A 20,193-nucleotide genomic window follows, 5' to 3' on the forward strand; every position below is an offset into this window, starting at 1 on the left:
GGCGACGCAGAAGGGAGTACTTTCCGAGCGCTTAGTCCAGTGCTCTACCCACAGTAAGCACTCGGTAAATACGACTGAATGAATGAATGAGTGAATGAAAGGGAAAGAAAGGACGTAGTCTGGGAAGGCCTCGTGGAGGAGATGTGCCTTCACTAAGGCTTGGAAAGGGCGAGAGTCATTGTCTGCTAGATTTGAGGAGCCAGGGTGTTTCAGGTCCGGGACGGGATGTGGGTTGGGGGTCGGCGGTGAGGTAGGCGAGATCGAGGTACAGAGAGTAGGTCGGCGTTAGAGGAGCAAAGTGTGTGGGTTGGATCATAATAGGAAATCGGAGACAAAATGTCAGAATCAGGAGCTTTAGGTAGTGAATTATGCAAGTTCCCCACGATGACGCAAACTCTCTACTATCTGAATTCGGGAAAGGGTGGAAATGCTTAATTAGAACAAGACAGTGTGTTTGTGTGTGTATGCAAACCTCCTTTCTATTTTCCCGAAATGACAAGATTACAGCATGATGTTTTGTGATATTAAGTCCATGGCTTTTTAAAAGGCTTCCACTTTTCTTGGATTTAGTTAAGGTGTCTTTTTCTCACTTTTTCATTCAATAGTATTTATTGAGCGCTTACTATGTGCAGAGCACTTTCTACCCTTCTTTCCTCCATAATACCATCGAGGACAGTGAACCGCCCACATCGGTATGTTGTTAGGTGAGAAAAGGCGTTTTTACATAGTTCCATTTAAAAACTTAACCATGAAGAATCCCACTGCGATGATAAATTCAGTTTTAAATATCATTTCCGCCTGACCTTTTTGCCCTGTCTAGACCACAGAAAGTCTCAGGATTCCAAGATGATTTGAAGAGTTTGGTGGTGTCCCAAATAACCAGTTGGAGAACTCCGTTTTCTCCAGAGTATTCAGCCCGAACATTTAGCTGCGATTTTCAGGCAGGGTACCCTCTGGAGGGAAAATCTCCGGAGAGGGGGAAGCCGAGATAACCGTGGGGATAGACCTGACACAGATCCATAGAGTCGCAGCCCCCCAAAAGCTCTCCTATTAATATGAAACTCTCGCAGGATTTTCTACTGTGAGAAGCTCCCTCCGGTGAGAAATCCTAAACCGCAGCAAAATCCCCTGAGAATTTCCGCGGGGAAAACGGCAGCAGAAAAGCTGATTTTACTCCGGGAAATTTCGCCCGGGAGGTTTCGCTTGGTAATGAAGATATGCTAATAGTTCCGTCTCCCCTTTAATCTGGTCTCTAGTCAAAGTAAAGCCTCGGACAAATCTGTTCAGCCTGGATAAGGCTCGAGCAAATGCTCGCGTGGTGAGAGAATCGTCAATGAGCCTGGGAGATACCAGTCTTCACGTTAAGGAATGTTCTCTTCATCATCATCGTCATCACTATCGGTGTTCATTGAGCATTTTCTCCGTACGGGACATTTTACGCGGCGCTTTGGGAGAGTACGATAAAGCGGAGTTGGTTGACACCATCTCCGCCCACGAGGAGAAGAATTAGAAGTCTAGAATTTAAGTTGAAGTCTCTGTCCTTAGCAGGGCCTAGAATCCATTGTTAGTTTATTTTAGGGTATTTTTCGGGGGAAAGGCACACTGTAAATCATTTTACCTTGACTATAAGGTCCCGGAGGGCAGGGATCATGTCGACTAATTCTACTGTACTTTACAGGTATTAGTAAGGTACTCTGTGCACAGTGGGTGCTTAATAAATAGTAGCAGCGTGGCCTAGTGGCAAGAGCCCGGGCTTGGGAGTCAGAGGTCGTGGGTTCTAATCCCGGCCGCGCCACGTGTCGGCTGTGTGACCCGGGGCAAGTCACTTTACTTCTCTGGGCCTCAGTTCCCTCCTCTGTAAAATGGGGATTAAGACTGTGAGCCCCACGTGGGACAACCTGATTCCCCTGTGTTTACCCCAGCGCTTAGAACAGTGCTCTGCACATAGTAAGCGCTTAACAAATACCAACATTATTATTATTATTCTCTGGGCCTCAGTTCCCTCATCTGTAAACTGGGATTAAAACTGTGAGCCCCACTTGGGGCAACCTGATCACCTTCTATTGCCCTCCACCCCCAGGTCTTAGAACAGGGCTTTGCACATAGTAAGCACTTAACCAATACCATCACTATTATTCTCATATTATTGTATAGTTGTCTTGTTTTTGTCCATCTGTCTCCCCTGATTAGACTGTGAGCCCGTCAGTGGGCAGGGATTGTCTCTGTTGCTGAATTGTACATTCCAAGTGCTTAGTCCAGTGCTCTGCACATAGTAAGCGCTCAATAAATACTATTGAATGAATTAATAAATGATATATATGTATTATCATATTATTATTCTCCGGGCCTCAGTTCCCTCATCTGTAAAATGGGGATGAAGACGGTGAGCCCCATGTGGGACAACCTGGTGACCCTATATCTATCCCAGTGCTTAGAATAACAATGGGGGCATTTGTTAAGCGCTGACTATGTGCCAAGCACTGTTTTAAGAGCTGGCACTGTACAAGAACAGTGCTTGGCGCATAGTCAGCGCTTAACAAACGCTATTTCCATGATAGATCAGCGTTTGGCACATTGTGAATGCTTAACAGATACCATACCATTAATAATAATGATAATGATGTTGGTATTTGTTAAGCTTAACATTAATAATAATATAATACTAATTACTAATTATAAATAATCATGAGTGCTTAACAAATACCTACACCATCATTATTTTTATCATTAATATTATACTAATCAATCATATACTCGATATCAATTAATATTAATGCGATATAAATATAATATAAAAATAAAACATAGTTAATATATTGATAATATATTAACCGATGTGTAATTGATTAATATGTTAATTGACATTAATATATTGATGGTGTATATTATAGTATTGATATGTGATGTGTAATATAATACATTAGCCAATATTATTATTATTATTAATAATGATGGTGGTGGTATTTGTTAAGCTTAACATTGATAATAATTATTAATAATAATGATGATGGCATTTGTTAAGCGCTTTCTAGGTGCGGAGCACTGTTCTAAGCGCTGGGGGAGATCCAGGGTCATCGGGTTGTTCCCACGTGAGGCTCCCAGTCTTCATCCCCATTTTCCGGATGAGGTCACTGAGGCCCAGAGAAGTGAAGTGACTGGCCCAAAGTCACCCAGCAGAGAAGTGGCAGAGCCGGGATTATTATTACTAGGATTGGTAGAGCCCAGTGCTCTGCACGCAGTAAGCGCTCAATCAATAAGACTGAATGAATGAATGAACGGAATGAATGAATGAACTGGATGCCTGAATGAACGAATGAATGAAGTTTGCCGTCGGTCGGGCGTCGGTGGGGGGGGGGGCCGGGCGTCAGTGCGCATGCGCGGAGCTCCTCGCCGCCCCTTCCCCCCCCCGCGCGCGCGCGCGGGCCCACGCGCCCCTGAGCGGCGGCATGGCGGGGCCGGGGGCGGGGCCGGGCTCGGCCCTGCTGCGCCAGTGTCCGCTGCTCTTGCCCCAGAACCGGGACCGGACGGTGTACGAGGGCTTCGTCTCCGCTCAGGTACCCGCTCCGCCCGCCCCGCCCCGCCCGGCGCCGCTGTGGAGACCGAGGCGGAGGGGGCCGGGGATGGGGGGGCGGGGGGGGGTGAGGGGGGGCCGGAGGCCGGGGCGCGCGCCGCGGAGACGAAACTCCCGCCGCCGCCGCCGCCCCGGATTGGTCGGCGCCGGGGTGGGCGGGGCTTCGCGCCGCTGACGTCATCGGGCTCCGGCGTCCCAGCCAATAGCCTTCCTCCGGCCGCCCCGCGCTTGGCCCGCCGCTTCCCCGTCGTCTTCACTGCGCAGGCGCGCGGCCAACCCCTCATTCATCCATTCATTCATTCATCCATCCATCCATTCATTCAATACTATTTCTTGAGCGCTTACTATGTGCCGAGCACTGTTCTAAGCGCTGGGGTAGACACAGGGGGATCAGGTTGTCCCACGTGGGGGGGGGGGGTCACAGTCTTCATCCCCATTTTACAGATGAGGGAACTGAGGCACAGAGAAGTGAAGTGACTTGCCCACGGTCACACAGCTGACAGGTGGCAGAGCTGGGATTCGAACTCATGACCTCTGCCTCCAAAGCCCATGCTCTTTCCACTGAGCCACGCTGAGCGCTTACTACTACTACTACTAATATTAGTATTTGTTAAGCGCTTACTGTGTGCAGAGCACTGTACTAAGCGCTGGGGCAGATACAGGATCATCAGGTTGTCCCATGGGAGGCACACAGTCTCCATCCCCATTTTATTCATTCAATACTATTTATTGAGCCCTTATTATGTGCAGAGCACTGGACTAAGCGCTGGGGGAGATACAGGGTCATCAGGTTGTCCCACTTAATAATAATAATAATAATAGTAATGTTGGTATTTGTGAAGCACTTACTATGTGCAGAGCACTGTACTAAGCACTGGGGGTGATACAGGGTCATCAGGTTGTCCCACTTAATAATAATAATAATAATGATGATAATGTTGGTATTTGTGAAGCGCTTACTATGTGCAGAGCACAGTTCTAAGCGCTGGGACAGTTACGGGATCATCAGGTTGTCCCGTGGGAGGCTCACAGTCTTCATCCCCATTTTATTCATTCAATACTATTTATTGAGCACCTACTCTGTGCAGAGCACTGTTCTGAGCACTTGGAACGTACAATTCAGCCACAGTTAGAGACCATCCCTGCCCAGTGACGGCCTCACAGTCTAAACGAGTGAGACAGACAGCAAAGCAAAGCAGAACAGAATGAACAAAATCTTATTGGTGGAACCCTTACTCTGTGCGGAGCACTGTGCTAAGTGCTTGCAAAGTCTTATTATTATTAGCATCCTTATTATGAATCCTATTTATGGAGCGCTTACGGCGTGCAAAGCATTTGGCATCTCTGTGGCATATAATATATAATATAATAATATATAGTGTAATAATATGTGATGCTTGATATAAAAATATATGCTAAAATATTTCTTGTATTATTATTAGCATCCTTATTATTAGTCCTATTTATGGAGCGCTTACAATGTGCAAAGCATTTGGCATCTCTTTAGCATATAATATATAATATAATATATAACGTAATAATATGTGATACTTGATATAAAAATATCTGCTAAAATATACCTATAGATTAGATACAATGTAGCATCTCTAGACTGTGAGCTCGTTATGGCCTGGGAATGTGTTTGCTAATAATGATGGTACTTGATAAGCGCTTACTATGTGCCAAGCACTGCTCTAAGCGCTGGAGTAGATGCAAGTTAGGTCAGACACAGTCCCTGCCCCACATGGGGCTCACTGTCTTAATCCCCATTTTACAGATGAGGGAACTGAGGCCCAGAGAAGTGAAGTGACTTGCACAAGGTCACCCAGCAGAAAAGTGGCAGAGCCGGGATTGGAACCCATAACCTTCTGCCTCCCAGGCCCGTGCTCTATCCACTACACCACGCTGATTCTATTTGATGTTATGTCATTTTGAATATTCTTCTGTTTAATGTTTCATTGTCCTCTCCCAACCGCCTAGTACCCTGCTCTGCACACTGTAAGCGCTCAATAAATATGATTGATTGAACAGCGTCCTCTGCACATAACACTTAATAAATACCATTTATTGATTGATGAGGAAAGTGAGGCATAGAGAACTCCAGCGATTTGACCGATGCTTTGCAGCGGGCCCAGAAAAACTTGAATATCGTCCTGACCAACTGTTGAAGATGCCTCTCTTTAAAATGTAGGAATCCCACTGATGTTGGGATGGTGTCCTAATATAGGCAAATTTATTAGGACTGAAATGATTACAAGATAGTGAGAAGCCCCTCAAATTGTTACATTTGCCCTTACAAGAGTGTAATCAGAAAAAAAAAAAAACATTAGAAGCGAACAAGATACAATACTGAATACTGGATTTGGAGGGCTGAAATGACACATTTTGTTTTTTAATATGGCTAAAACAGTTTAAGTTAAAAAAAAAAGTTAAAGCGTACATAAATTAACCTCGCCACGGTACATTTTAATTCTTGTCCTCTCCCAAGCATTTGGTATGGTGTTTTACACAGAGTAAGCACTCGATAAATGCTCATGTTTGGTTTCTGACATCTGCCAATGATACAAAGGGCCAAACGGAAACTCAGCACATAAGCGCTCAGTAAATACCATTGATTGATTAATTGGCACATAGTCAGCACTTAGCAAATGCTATTTTTTTAAAACAAAAAGCTAAATGCGTTTTGCACTTGAGAGCCCTAAGTTTAAGTATATCCTCGGTTGAGAAACTTTGGGCAAAACCTTCCGTTTAATACTACATCTGATAGAACTTAGAAATCAGATCATTAACACTTCGAAGCAAAGTCAAATACTATAACTCACTCACACTACTTTCTCTAATTCTTGATTACCAACTGAATGTATGGTGGGGTCTATGAAGTTAGGTTAAAGTTACTACATAATACCTTTCAGGACTTTAATGAAATAGTGAATCATTGTTATTTGACCTTTTTTAAAGGTCAGTATTACATTTGTTTCATTTTTTTAAAAGGACATTTAAATGTAATGAAAGTCAGTACTGTAATATTACCATGAAAGTAAAGGTTATGGGGTACATCTAATTGTGTTCCTCTATTTTTGAAACTGCTTTAAGGGGATTCTTTGAAATTTCCATGTGCTTAAAGTGAACCGACATTAATTGTTTTTGGAGAATTTTATTACTGTTTTTCATCTTACACTGTTGAAGCAAAAGATTATTCTTCCGCTTGTCCTTTACTACTTTCTTTGCTCAAATTTCATACGTTCTTTTTCAAAGGCAATTCTCAACAGCGGATGAAAGTAAAATTCTGTTCACCTATCTGAAAATGGAAAAAAAAAAATCCTAAACAAAGCCTCTTCGTATGAATACATACCAAGATTGAACTTTTTTTTAAAAGGAGTATTTTTAGAAATCAGTAGTGGCCCTCAATTAAGGCCTGCGCATGTAATAACTAGAGTACCTGATTATTGAAAATATTTTTCATTACCATAATGTCTGCATTGAGTATTTATAGTCACAGTTGTGTGGATTTCTTGGCCTTATCAAAAGTTATACCAAAGATTGTACCTGTTGTATGCGTTCTAGGTTTTATGGCATCATTCTCTGGCATACTGAATTAGGGAACAATTTTGCGGGTGGTAAAAATCACTTACTTGAATTTCATCCCCGGGAATTAACCTTCCTTTATTTCTCCCCAGATGGATGTATGACACAAACTGACTGTGTGTTTCCTCTCTTTGCTTTTTAATCAATCAATCAATGGTATTTATTGAGTACTTACCGTGTTCAGAGCCAGATACTAAGTACTTGAGAGAGTACCATATCGGAGTCGGTGGACACGTTTCCTGCCCTCCGAGTTTATAGTCTTGAGGGGAAGACAGACGTTAAATATAAATCAATTCTGAATATATAAGTGCTATGGGGCTGAGGGTGGGGTGAATAAAGAGTGCAGATCTAACAGACGAAACACCCACCTGATATAAAACTAGTAACATAGAATATCCAGGTAGAGCATAAGGCAATTAGCTGATCAGTTCTGGTTAAATAGATTGTAAGCTCCTCGAAGACCGAGATCCAACTTTCTTGTGCTCTCTTCTTGTAGTAGGTGCTTACTACAGTGCCCTGTCCACACAAAGTGCTCAGATACAATCGATTGATTGATATTTCAGAGTAGAAAATAATCTCCTTGAGGTCCTGAATTTTCCAGCGGGCTATGACTCCATCCACCTCCTCTTCACTTGGTGGATTGTAAACCCACCGACCCATATAATAATAATAGTATTTGTTAATGACTTCCTGTGTACCTGGCACTGTACTGAGCACTGGGGTGGATACGAGCAAATACGATTGGACACAGGTCCCTGTTCCCACGTGGGGCTCACGGTCTCAATCCCCATTTTAAAGAAGATCGCCGGATTTTATTCTTTCTTTCCGGCAGATCTGCTTGGAATATATAAAGCAAATATTACTTTATATGTTTTTCTGATTCAACGCCTAATCTCCTTTATGCGTGTTTTTGTTTTCATTGCGGGCATGTATATGAACAGCCTCAAACTCCTTACTTTTTCCCAGTGAACCATTTCTTTCCTCACAGCCTCTCGTCTTCTGGCTAATATCGTTCGGGATTTTTAAAAAAAATTTATGGGTAGAAGATCTATTTTATTTAATGCTTCATTACAGTCCGAAGTGCTTAATGAATCTCGACCTTACCTTATGAATAGCTAGATTTTAAGAATTACTTTGCCAAAAGACGACCTCTCCCCGCCGCGTCTTACCGTTCCTTGATGTGAGACTCCGGTGACGGTTCCGCGACTCTGTTCGTTTGGACGGTCGATCGATCCCGCTGGTATTTATTGAACCCTCAGTCTATGCAGAGCACTGTACTAAATGCTTGGGAGAGTACAGTTCAAGAGGTTTGCGTCAGACGGAAACTCCTCACCATTGGCTTTAAAGCATTCGATCCCCTTGCCCCCCTCCTACCTCACCTCGCTACTCTCCTGCTACGACCGAGCCCGAAAACTTGGCCCCTCTAATGCCAACCTTCTCATTGTATCTCAGTCTCATCTATATCACCTCCGACCTCTCGCCCACGTCCCGCCTTTCTCCTGGAACGTCCTCCCTCCTCGTACCCATCAGACAATGACTCTCCCCACCTTCAAAGTCTTACTGAAGGATCGATTCTATTTATTGCCATTGTTCTCGTCTGTCCGTCTCCCCCGATTAGACCGTAAGCCCGTCAGAGGGCAGGGACTCTATCTGTTACCGTTTTGTCCATTCCAGGCGCTTTGTACGGTGCTCTGCACATATTAAGCGCTCAATAAATACTATTGAATGAATGAATGAATGAGTACGGTACTCAAATACAGTGCTCTGCACATAGTAAGCGCTCAATAAATACTTCCCAGATTAAGCCCTCCTTTCCTATCTGCCTCGCCCTGACCTTCTCCCTTTATTCATCCCTCTTCCCAGCCCCTCAGCACTTACATACATATAATAATATTGTTATTAGTTAAGCGCTTACTGTGTGCAGAGCACTGTTCTAAGTGCTGGGGTAGATACAGGTTGTCCCACGTGAGGCTCACAGTCTTAACCCCCATTTTACATATCTGTCATTGATGTCTTCCTCCAGTTAGACTGTAAGCCCGTCAAGGGGCAGGGACCGTCTCTCTCTGTTGCCGAAATGTACGTTCCAAGCGCTTAGTACGGTGCTCTGCACATAGTAAGCGCTCAATAAATACGATTGAATGAACGATGTATTTATATTAATGTCTGTCTCTCCCTCTAGACCGTAAATTTGTCGTGGGCAGAGAATGTGTCTCTTTATTGTATTGTGCTCTCCCAAAAACTTAGTACAGCGCTCTGCACACGGTAAGCGCTCAATAAATACCATTGACTGACTGACTGACTGAGGAACATTTCCTGCCCGCAAGGAGCTTAGGGTCTGGACAGTGAGACTGATATTAAAATAAATTACCAGTATGCTAAGTGCCGGGGGACCTAATTTACTCACTAACTTATTATATGAGTGCTTAAAGGAGGACCATTTAAACACTGACCAAACTGCTAAGTAAATGGAGACAGACGTGACTTGGAAAAAGTTAAACTAACTTATTTGGTCATCGGTATTTATTATGCACTTACTATGTGCAGAACACTGTACTAAGGGCTTGAGAAAATGCAGTAAAATAGAATTGGAAGGCTCAATCCCACAGGGTAAGACGGGCATTAAAATAACTGACAGGTGGAGAAAAAAATAGAGTATGAGAATATGGCTTAGTGGAAAGAGCACTGGCTTGGGAGTCCCAAGTCGTGGGTTCTAATCCCGGCTCCGCCACTTGTCAGCTTTGTGACTTTGGTTAAGTCACTTAACTTCTCTGTGCTTCAGTTACCTCATCTGTAAAACGGGGATTAAGAATGCGAGCCCCACGTAGGACAGCCTGATAACCTTGTATCTACCCCAGTGCTTAGAACAGTGCTTGGCACATATTAAGTACTTAACAAATGCCATCATTATTATTTTTATTATTATTAACATATATAAATGTGTATATATATATATATACATAATGGCTGAGGTGAGTATGAAAGTTCTTAATAATAATAATAATAACTGTGGTATTTATTAAGCGCTTACCATGTGCCAGGCACTGTATTAAGCACTGAGGTGGATTAAAAAAATGGGTGGAACACAGTCCCTGTCCCACCTGGGGTTCGCTGTCTCAATCCCCATTTTGCAGATGAAGTAATTGAGGACCAGAGAAGCAAAGTGACCTGCCCAAGGCCACACAGCAGACAAGTGGCGGAGCCGACCTTCTGACACCCAGCTCTATGCTTTCTCCACTGTGCCATGCTCTCTCCCCTTTTAGACTGGGAGCCCGTTGTTGGGCAGGGATTGTCTCTCTCTGTTGCCAAACTGTACATTCCAAACGTTTAGTACAGTGCTCTGCACACAGTAAGCTCCCAATAAATTCGATTGAATGAATGAATGAATGAATGAATTGCTGCTTCCCCCCGCTGCTTAAGGGGATACGTTTATCTCTGTGAGTCTTTGGGGGCCTCCAATCAGTAATTCCCGTCTGCTGAGGGAGGGATTACATTTCATCTCATTACAGGTCATTCTCACCGAACCTGATTCCGCCCCTCCCGTCAAAGGATTGGTCGTGGGTTCGAATCCCGGCTCTGCCACAGTCAGTTGTGTGACTGTGGGCTTCACTTCTCTGGGCCTCAGTGACCTCATCTGTAGAATGGGGATTAACTGTGAGCCTCTCGTGGGACAACCTGATCACCCTATATCTCCCCCAGCGCTTAGAACAGTGCTCTGCACATAGTAAGCGCTTAACAAATACCGACATTATCTCTTGAGTCTATATAGGACACCTTCGCTAATTAGTTGTGGTATTTGTTAAGCGTCTACCGTGTTTCAGGCACTGTGCTGAACACTGGACAGATTCAGATTTAACCGATCAGACCCAGGTCGGTCATGCACGGAGGTCGTGGTCCAAGAATCGGCGTGGTGTAATGGGTAGCGCACAGGCCTGGGAATCAGAAGGTCACGGGGTTCTAATCCCGGCTCCGCCACTTGTCTGCTGTGTGGCCTTGGGCAAGTCACGTCACTTCTTGGTGCCTCAGTTGCCTCATCTATAAAATGGGGACTGAGACTGTGAGCCCCACTAGGGACAGGGACTGTGTCCAACCCGATCCGCTTGGATCCGCCCCAGCGGAGGAAGTACCGTGAGGTGGTGGGCATCTATCTGTTGCCAAGTAGTACTTTCCAAGCGCTTAGCACAGTGCTGCGCACACAGGAAGCGCTCAATAAATACGATTGAATGAATGAATTAGAGGAGCAAAATCCTCAGTCTCCCCTTTGGTGAGAAGCCGTCACAGCCTCCCCAGGCTCTAAAGATTGTGAAAAATAGTCACTAAGTGCTTGGGAGAGTACAATATCCAGAGTCGGTGGACACATTCCCTGCCCACAACGAGCTTACAGTCTAGAGAGGGAGATGGTCATTAGTATAAATGAATATAAATAGCATAAATACATATAAAAATGATTATTAATATTAGAACATTAGACTGATTGATTCAAGGGAGGAAGGGGATCACAAAGATTGTTGGGGCATGGGGACCCTCACGGGTCTCCTTGAAAAAACGTTCTAGGCTATGGGGGGACTCGCGTGGACTTCCATAACATTATTACATTATAATATTAGAATATAATAGACATCACTGAATTATGCTGCGTGCCTGCAGTCGCTCATGCGACGTCGCATGCGACACGGCGTCCGGTGTCAACGGAGGCTTTCGGTGTCCGACTTGCAAGTTGCGGCTGGGGATTTCAAGTGATGGTTTTGGGGGGGGATTTTGGTGGAGAGTGTGTTTTAGCATGTTTTGACATTTTATTTTGTCTAGTAATAATACTGAACAGACTCACCTGGACCCCTGGGAGATTACTGAACTGTGGAGTTTGGAACAAAATTTGAAGAATTATTCTTTATCAGACTCCCCCCAGTGCTTAGAGCAGTGTCTGCCCAACGTCAGCTCGACTCATTATTTTGCCTGTGGCAATCACAGAGCTAAGAGCTCAGCAGCTTTTATTTAGCCGAGGATTTTTTTTTTTATTTTCCCAGGCAATACTCAAAGGAAGAATTCTGCCCGTCGGAACTGCGGTCTTGAATATAACTTTTCAATGTTTTTTTCTTAGGGGAGAGACTTCCATCTTAGAATATTGCTACCTGCAGATTTGCACTTGAAAAACGCAAGGTGAGAGAACATTCTTGAGTACTATTTTAAAAGTCCAGAATTTTAGCTGAACGGTGACCATTTTCCGGAGGTAGTGATAATTGCCATTATGTCCTAGTGCAAGCCTACAATTTTCTAGCATTTCAGAAAGGTGGGAAGAGGAGGGATAAAGAAAAACCTTAGCGTATCGCTGATTTTTTTTCGGCTTAAATTCTCAAAGTCCAAATTATCGTTTCAAAGTAGGTGTACGTTGGGCTTTCTGTATAACTACGGTGTCAACTGTTGACGTTTATGCCTCTGGATTTCAGTTTTTTGTGGCTCTCTGGTGTGGTGAGCACCATAATGAATTTGTATTTGTCAGGTTCTTTTTAATCCTTTTAAATTCTCGTCTGAAATATTGGGAAATTCTAAGGAATCTTTTAGTGTTAACTCCATCGGCTAAAAAGGTGAGAGAGTCTAAAGAAGAGTTGATGTTTCTTATTATTTTTTAGAAAATAAAAGAAATATTTAGTAGCCGTAGCCTTTATTGAGTTTCCGTTCAGTGCAGGGCACTATCAAGTGCCTGGAAAGTCCAGAAGAAGGGTGTAATAATAATAATAATAGTAATTTTAATAATGATTGTGTATTTTCTTACTATGTGGCGAGCACTGTACTGAATGCTGGGGTAGATATAAGCAGGTTGAACTCAGTCTCTGTCCCACTTGGGTCTCACACCCCTGAGAGGGAGGGAGAACAGGTATTGCATCCCCATTTTGCAGATGATGAAACTGAGTCCCAAGGAAGATTCACCTAAGGTCACAAAGCAGGCAAGTGGCAGATAATAATAATAATGATGGTATTTGTAAAGCGCCCAGCACTGTTCTAAAACTGGGGTAGATACAAGACCATCAGGTTGTCCCACGTGAGGCTCGCCGTCTTAATCCCCATTTGATAGATGAGGTAACTGAGGCCCAGAGAAGTGAAGTGACTTGCCCAAAGTCACACAGCTGATAAGCGGCGGAGCCGGGATCAGAACCCATGACCTCTGACTCCCAAGCCCGGCCTCTTTCCCCTGAGCCGCGCCGCTTCTGTGGATTTAGAACCCGGATCCCCCTACTACGAAGCCTGTGCTCTTCTCACCAGGCTGCACTAATGTCTAGTACAGAGTCCTAACCTAAATACCGTTGATTTATATTTGAATTTTAACTGCGAATAGGATGCATGCCTCAAACCGGCAATTAGACTAACCATTTTTACACCCCTGCAAAAAAGAAAACCGAGAGAAAAGTACCACCAATTTACGCACTTGATAGTCAGCCCATTCTCAGCCCCCCAACAATTATTGTACGTACCCATAATTTATTTTTACGTCCGTCTCCCCATCTAGACCTAGGGAACGTGTCTTCCGACTCTGTGGTATTGTTCTCTCCCGAGTGCGCAGTGCTCTGCGCACGGTGAGCACTCAGTAAATATCATCGATTCGGTGTGACCGAGCTCCCTCGGTGCACGGACTTTGAATGTGCAAAGTCTGTTAAATGTTTCTTGCTCCAAATTAAAAGCCTATGCCACCATTCCTTTTCTAGGTTACAGTGCAGTTGGCAGCTGAAGGCCGTGTTAAATGGCTACGACCGGGTAGTTAAACAGGTAGGTCTTTGAGAAGACGACAAGCTTGGGGTTTCGTATCCTACCGGGGAGGGAAAAGTAGCATTCGTCAAGAGCGTGCACCGGACCGAACAACGTCAAAACTCCATCTTCTTTCTAAACCGTTTTCACGGTCAGAGAAAAGAACAAAAAGCTAAGATAGCGGTAAAATCTAAGATAGTGGTACCCCTCCACAGACCATCGCCTACAGCTGCAGTCCAGGGGGGAATTCAGGGCCTGGGTATATCCACTTGCTAATTTCTAAAAATAATCATAATAATAAAAAGGTATTTAAGCGCTTTCTCTGTGTAAGCACTGGGCTAGACAGAAGTTAATCAGGCTGGACACAGTCCCTGTCCCAGATGGGGCTCACACTCTAAATAAGAGGAAGAACAGGTATGAGCCCGTCATTAGGCGGGGATTATCTCTCTCTGTTGCCGAATTGTACATTCCAAGCGCTTAGTACCGTGCTCTGCACATAGTAAGCGCTCAGTAAATACTATTGAATGAATGAATGAACAGGCATTGAATCCCCATTCTGTACAGGTGAGGATACTGAGGCACAGAGAAGTTCAGTGACTTGCCTAAAACCACACAGCAGGCAACCACCCGGAGGCGGGATTAGAACCTCGGTCCGCTGACTCCCAAGGGCTTTTTTCACTGGGCCGTGCTCCTTCTCTAATTGTCGTTGGATCATCCCCTCCCAACGGCCATTTTTAGGTGTCGGCACTCCCGTTTAAAATAAAACGCAAAACCGGAGTAGATGGTGGCGTGCTGGCTACGCTGGGTTTTCGGTGCGTGGCTCTTTCTATCAGATGGAGGCATAGTTAAGGCTCACTGACGATGGCAGTCACGAAGCTGCGCCGTTCGACCCCGAGAGGCAGAGGAGGGCGGCGTACCAAATCACGTCTTGGCCACGATGAACCGATGTCTTCTGAAACCAGTTGGAGGACTATGTTTTTCAGAATCACCACTGTATTTGACTTTTTTTTTGTCATTTTCATCTACTGCGTCGTACGTCTCCAAGCATTCATTCAGTAGAGCGTCGTGCACACAGCCGCTCGATGCTTACCGTTGATTAACTGATTCCATATATTTAAAATCATGGGGAAGTTTGATTTTTTTTTTCCTCCCCTTTTCCTCCCAATCATTCAATCGATGGTATTTATTGAACGTTGTGCTTAGCACTTGGGAGAGCACCACAGGGTAAGTAGAGATGATCTTCCCCCTCCAGGACCTTACGATTCACATCCTGGACGACTTAGATTTCCTAGTAATTTGCCAGTAATTTAGCAAGCGCGTCCCGACCGTGCTTCGGATCAAATGTTCACTGATTGGTAATACCATTTCTTCTAGAGGTTGATTCACTCATCTGATCTAGAGAGCTTTATGATGGAGTTGAAGATGATCTTGGTAAGCATTTTCTTAAGTCACCATCCTGCCATTGTATACTTCTTACTAGTTGGATAACCATTGGATGGTTATATAGTTTGTTAACTATATTACCAGTTTGATAACTGTTAATAGATAACTGTTCACTTTGCCTGAAGGATTTTAAGATTGATTCCCAGCTCTGGACTGGGCCGTGGAACCTTTATCAATCAGTCAATCCATGGTATTTATGAGCACTTAGTGATGACGATGATGGCGTTCGTTAAGCGCTTACTATGTGCAAAGCACTGTTCTAAGCGCTGGGGAGGATACGAGATGATCAGCTTGTCCCAGGTGGGCTCGCAGTCTTCAGCCCCGTTTGACAGTTGAGGGAACTGAGGCACAGAGAAGTGAAGCGACTTGCCCAAAGTCACACGGCTGACGAGCGGCAGAGCGGGGATTTGAACCCATGACCTCTGACTCCCCAGCCCGTGCTCTTTCCACTGAGCCGCGCTGCTTCACTTAGTCTGTGCAGAGCATAGTTCTAAGCGCTTGGGCGAGTACCCTACAACAGAATGAGCGGACACGTTCCCCGCCCGTAACGAGCTTACAGTCTAGAAGGGGGAGACAGACATTAAGGTAAATAAATCATTTGTAATATACAATTTAAAGATCTGTACATAGTAAGTACTGTGAGGTTAGGGGTGGGGTGAATATCTCCAATTCTGGGGTTCTCAAATTCTCCCCAGTTATGCTCAAAACCAAACGAACCCGCACTTACCTTGCTTTTCTTTTTTAATCTCAGATGCCACTTGGAGGGAGAGATATAGCCTACCACACGCAGTACTTCCCGCTAGATGCCTGAGAGAGGAATCGGAATCTCTGCTCCACACTCCTCCCTGCCTAGTGCTTATCGGAGAACAGTTTCACCCTCTTAGCCAAAGCCAGTCTCTCCCAGAATATTCCCAACGTCCCTGGAACCTATGTGTCGGGGGATGGGGAAATCTGGCCTGAACCGGTCTAGCAGCTAGCAATTTTTAGTTATTTTTTTCAAAGTTTGATGTTTTCACTGAACTGACAGGGAGGAGCCTTATTGAGCAACTATAAGAAAAGAGGACTATATTCATCTCTCTCCTTCGTGTATTTTATCCCTTGTACACGTACTAGAAGTCAGAAATGGATAAACCATCCTAATGCACCGTGGCTATAGAAATGAGACGTCTTTTCAAGGCGAAACCGGGATGATGCAATGACTTTAGACCGTAAGCGCCTTGTGGGCCAGGAACGCGTCTACTCTTATATCGTACTCATTCGTTCATCCAGTCGTATTCATTGAGCGCTTCCTGTGTGCAGAGCACTGTACTAGAGGCTTGGGAGAGTACCTCAAGCGCTTAGTACGGTGCCCTGCACGCTGTAAGCTTTCAATAAGTACTATTGATTGAATGGTTGAAAGGAAGAACAATGTCCCGTTATGAATAAGGTGAATCTATATGGGTTCCGCAGCAATATCATGGCAGGATGGTACAAGCCGGCAGCCGTTATGAGAAGCGTCATTAACCAGGTCAAAAGCCATAGCTGTACCTATCGCTTCCTATAGCTGTAATTTAAAGAAACGCCGATTATGTTCAAGAATACAAAATAGGACAATCTGACCTTTTGGGTTTCAGTTCAGCGTCAAAGACGTTTCACGTTTCCTTCTCCTTTATGAGCTGAACGTATAGGGCTAGTCACTACAGGCTATATGCACACAGATTTTTCCCTCACTCTTTGACCAGCTCTGGTACTAGGATTAAATGGGATTTTATTTTCCCTAGTGCGGGCTTCCAGTGGCAGGCGCGCCCCTCCCTGAGCGCTAACTGCGTGCCACGGGAACGGAGGTATTGATTTGTTAGATGGCTGGGTCACAGTTAGTCCTTTGGGTAAGAGCGATGTGCTTTCAAACTCCCTAATCAGGTCTGGCAAGGGAATTGCAGGGAAGGAAAGGGGGGAAAAAACCCTACAAGAAGCAAAGGATTTGGTTGCCTACACTTTCCAGGGGTCACTGGGGCTTTTGGGGAGATACTTGTCAAAAGTGCCAGAGGTGACAAGCTAAATTTTTAACTCAGGGTTCAAACTTCTCTGAGTTGCTGCTCTGGACTCCGGGCCCGCCTGCCGTGGACCCCAGCGGGAGGTCGGCCCGTGCTATTCTCTGAGGTCCCGGGGCCAGGGTTCTGCTCCCTCTGCTGAACCTGTGGTAAAATAGTCCGGGGACATAAAGATTTACTTTTAAAGTTTGTGATTCCAGCCCTTTTTTGAGTTAAATGCCTTAGAGTGACGTGCGTTGATGCTTGGATGGCGGGGAAGGGAGAGTAGGGCATTTAGTGAGCACTGTCCCAAGAGCACCGGAGGGAGTTTTTTTGGTTTTTATGGGATTTTTTAAGTACTTACTCTGTGCCAGGCACTGTACTCAGCTCTGAGGTAGATACGGGCTAATCAGGTTGGACACCGTCCGTGTCCCACAAGGAGCTCACAGTCTTAAACCCCGTTTTACAGGTGAGGTAACCGAAATGACTTGCCCAGGGTCACACAGCAGACAAGTGGGTGGAGCAGGGAATGGAAGCCAGGTCCTTCTAAATCCCAGGCCAGAGTTCTGTCCACGAACTGCTTCTCCAGTACCACAGAAACAGTGGTCCCTGCTTTCCGGGCACTTACAATCTAATGGGAGAAGACAGTTAACTCCTAATAATCTTCTAATAGGTTTTCGGCGGATAAATGCAGTCCACTGTTAATCAACATAACTCGTTCCTTAATGGGTTTCAGCCTCTTTCTCCAACGAAGAGATTTCTAAAGCTGTTAACAAGTAACTAAAGTAAACTCATAAATTCAGGTTAAAAAAAACCCCTTGAAACTGTGGGCAAGTCACTTCACTTCTCTGTGCCTCAGTTACCTCATCTGTAAAATGGGGATTAACTGTGAGCCGCACGTGGGACAACCTGATTACCCTGTATCTACCCCAGCGCTTAGAACAGTGCTCGGCACATAGTAAGTGCTTAACAAATACCAACGTTATTATTATTGAAAAATATTTCCTTTACATCCACTCGATGTCTTTCTTCTGGGATCTTCAGAAAACGAGTTGGTTGAATCAAATGCAGGAGAGTTTTGGCCATTTTTCCAGCCAGTTTGTTTCTTATAGACACCCTGATCAGGTAATTCAGGCCTCCAAAACATAATCCACTTCGGAGCCTGATTGATCCGCCTGGGGTGTCTCTGTAGAGGAACAAGTCAACCAGATAATCACGGTGCTCAATGAGGGACCTCATTCATGCTTCACCATCGACTGGAGAAATAGGGAGGGGAAAAGGGGTTCAAAGATTTAAAAATCTCCCTCTGGTCGCATAGTTTCCCTGGACCAGATTGCCAGAACCATAAGTACCGTTCTCAGGCCGGTCCCCGCCGGCGAACCTCTGAATAAGTCACGTCCGTCAGAGAGCCTATTGAGAACTCTGAGGAGCGGCAGAATGAGACAGCTAAGTTTTCTGTGAGACTAATGATGCTCGTGGATTAGAACAATGAAAATTAGTTAAATTGTATCGAAATCAGTCATTGAGAATACGCTGTCGGGGAGTCCAAGAGTGATGTGTGGTTTTTGTTTTGTTTTTTTTTTTAAACAGGAAGTTGCTTTGAAGGAAAAGCAAGCACTGTATGCTCCCTCGCCTCCTCCCCAGTACTATTCGTCTATTGTCGAGGAAATTGGGATTCTGGGTTGGGATAAGTATGTTTATTTTTATTATTTAACGGTCTCTGGAAGGTCTTTGTTTTGCACAAATACACGAGTTCAGGCAATTTGCAGAGAAGAGTGGTTCCTTTAATGTGTTCCCTGCGATTTAAAAAACGTTCCGTTGCATTGTCTTGTCTATTCTTCTGATATCGTGAAATTATGAACTCTGTGACTCAAGATTGTCGTCAGTGGAGGAGTTGTAATTATTGAGCACCTGCTGGGTGCCGAGCACTGTTCTCAGCATCTGGGAGAGTAGAATGAAGTTACCGAGCGTGTCCCGGAGCTTACAGTCTAGTCTAACTGGGCTCTAAAATAAATCGCAAATAGGAGGGAGAAGGACAAGGGGAGACGTAAAAGGGTAAGAAAGAAATAAACGTTTGTCGATGCACAGTGGGCTTCGTCAGGCTTCTCTTACACCTGCTGAATATTTCCAATCCTGGGCTGAGCCTAAGAGGGAGGGAGAAGAGAGCTAAATGTAATGGGTAATTTAAAGGATTGCCCGTCACTAAGGAGCGCGGAGTGGTGAAGAGAGCACAGGCTGGGGGTCAGAGGACCTGAGCGTTCTCCCCTCTGCCCTCTGAGGAGAATTCAGCACCACAGACGTCTTGTCCTGGAATATCATTTCTCCAAACCCCAGTTTCTTTTGACTTTTGCGGTAAAAGAGCCACGGCTAAAGATCGCCGCTATCTCTCCTTTCGATTCCACTCTTATGCAGGCGAGTCGAAATCTTTGGTTCAGATCTGGTTTTTTTCTTCTGATTTGTTTTAGCTGCAAAAAACAGAGCTCCGTGGTTCCATGGCCCAGAATCTCTGGAAAGAGAGCCATTTTCCCAGCATGCCAGCTCAAGAAGCGCCCGGACTCACGTATTAAGGCATTAAAAGTAACAACAACAACGAAAAAACAGTTCCCCTAGGTCAACAGGCTAATGCCAGTTTTGAACTCTAATGGGTCTTGCCATCGGTCTGGGTGATAAGTTGCGCGATACTTTCAGACCGCTTTTTATCTTTACAAGAGAACGGTATTGTAAAAATGTCAAAAAATATCCACGTGCCCAGTTCACTAGCAAATATACGGCTAAATCTGAACCTTTTTGGCAGTAGCTTACACTACCCGGGGGACCGTATTTCTCCACAGTGATGTATTTCGAAGTGTA

The 20,193-nt window shown here is 44.7% G+C and overlaps 1 protein-coding gene across 1 annotated transcript in view; it reads left to right on the forward strand.

Annotated features, from left to right (window-relative positions):
• The first annotated feature begins 3,429 nt into the window (after window positions 1-3,429).
• The window catches only part of FANCL (FA complementation group L), a 47,923-nt gene continuing 31,159 nt past the window's right edge, over window positions 3,430-20,193 (forward strand). Inside the window, exons 1-5 of the mRNA XM_001510884.6 lie at window positions 3,430-3,554; window positions 12,252-12,310; window positions 13,852-13,912; window positions 15,266-15,322; window positions 18,934-19,034. Of these exons, the coding sequence (XP_001510934.1) occupies window positions 3,447-3,554; window positions 12,252-12,310; window positions 13,852-13,912; window positions 15,266-15,322; window positions 18,934-19,034 (386 nt within the window). The 5' untranslated portion in view covers window positions 3,430-3,446. The remainder of the gene's footprint in view (window positions 3,555-12,251; window positions 12,311-13,851; window positions 13,913-15,265; window positions 15,323-18,933; window positions 19,035-20,193) is intronic.

Source organism: Ornithorhynchus anatinus, chromosome 9 (assembly GCF_004115215.2).
Source record: "Ornithorhynchus anatinus isolate Pmale09 chromosome 9, mOrnAna1.pri.v4, whole genome shotgun sequence".
NCBI classification, from domain to species: Eukaryota; Metazoa; Chordata; class Mammalia; order Monotremata; family Ornithorhynchidae; genus Ornithorhynchus; species Ornithorhynchus anatinus.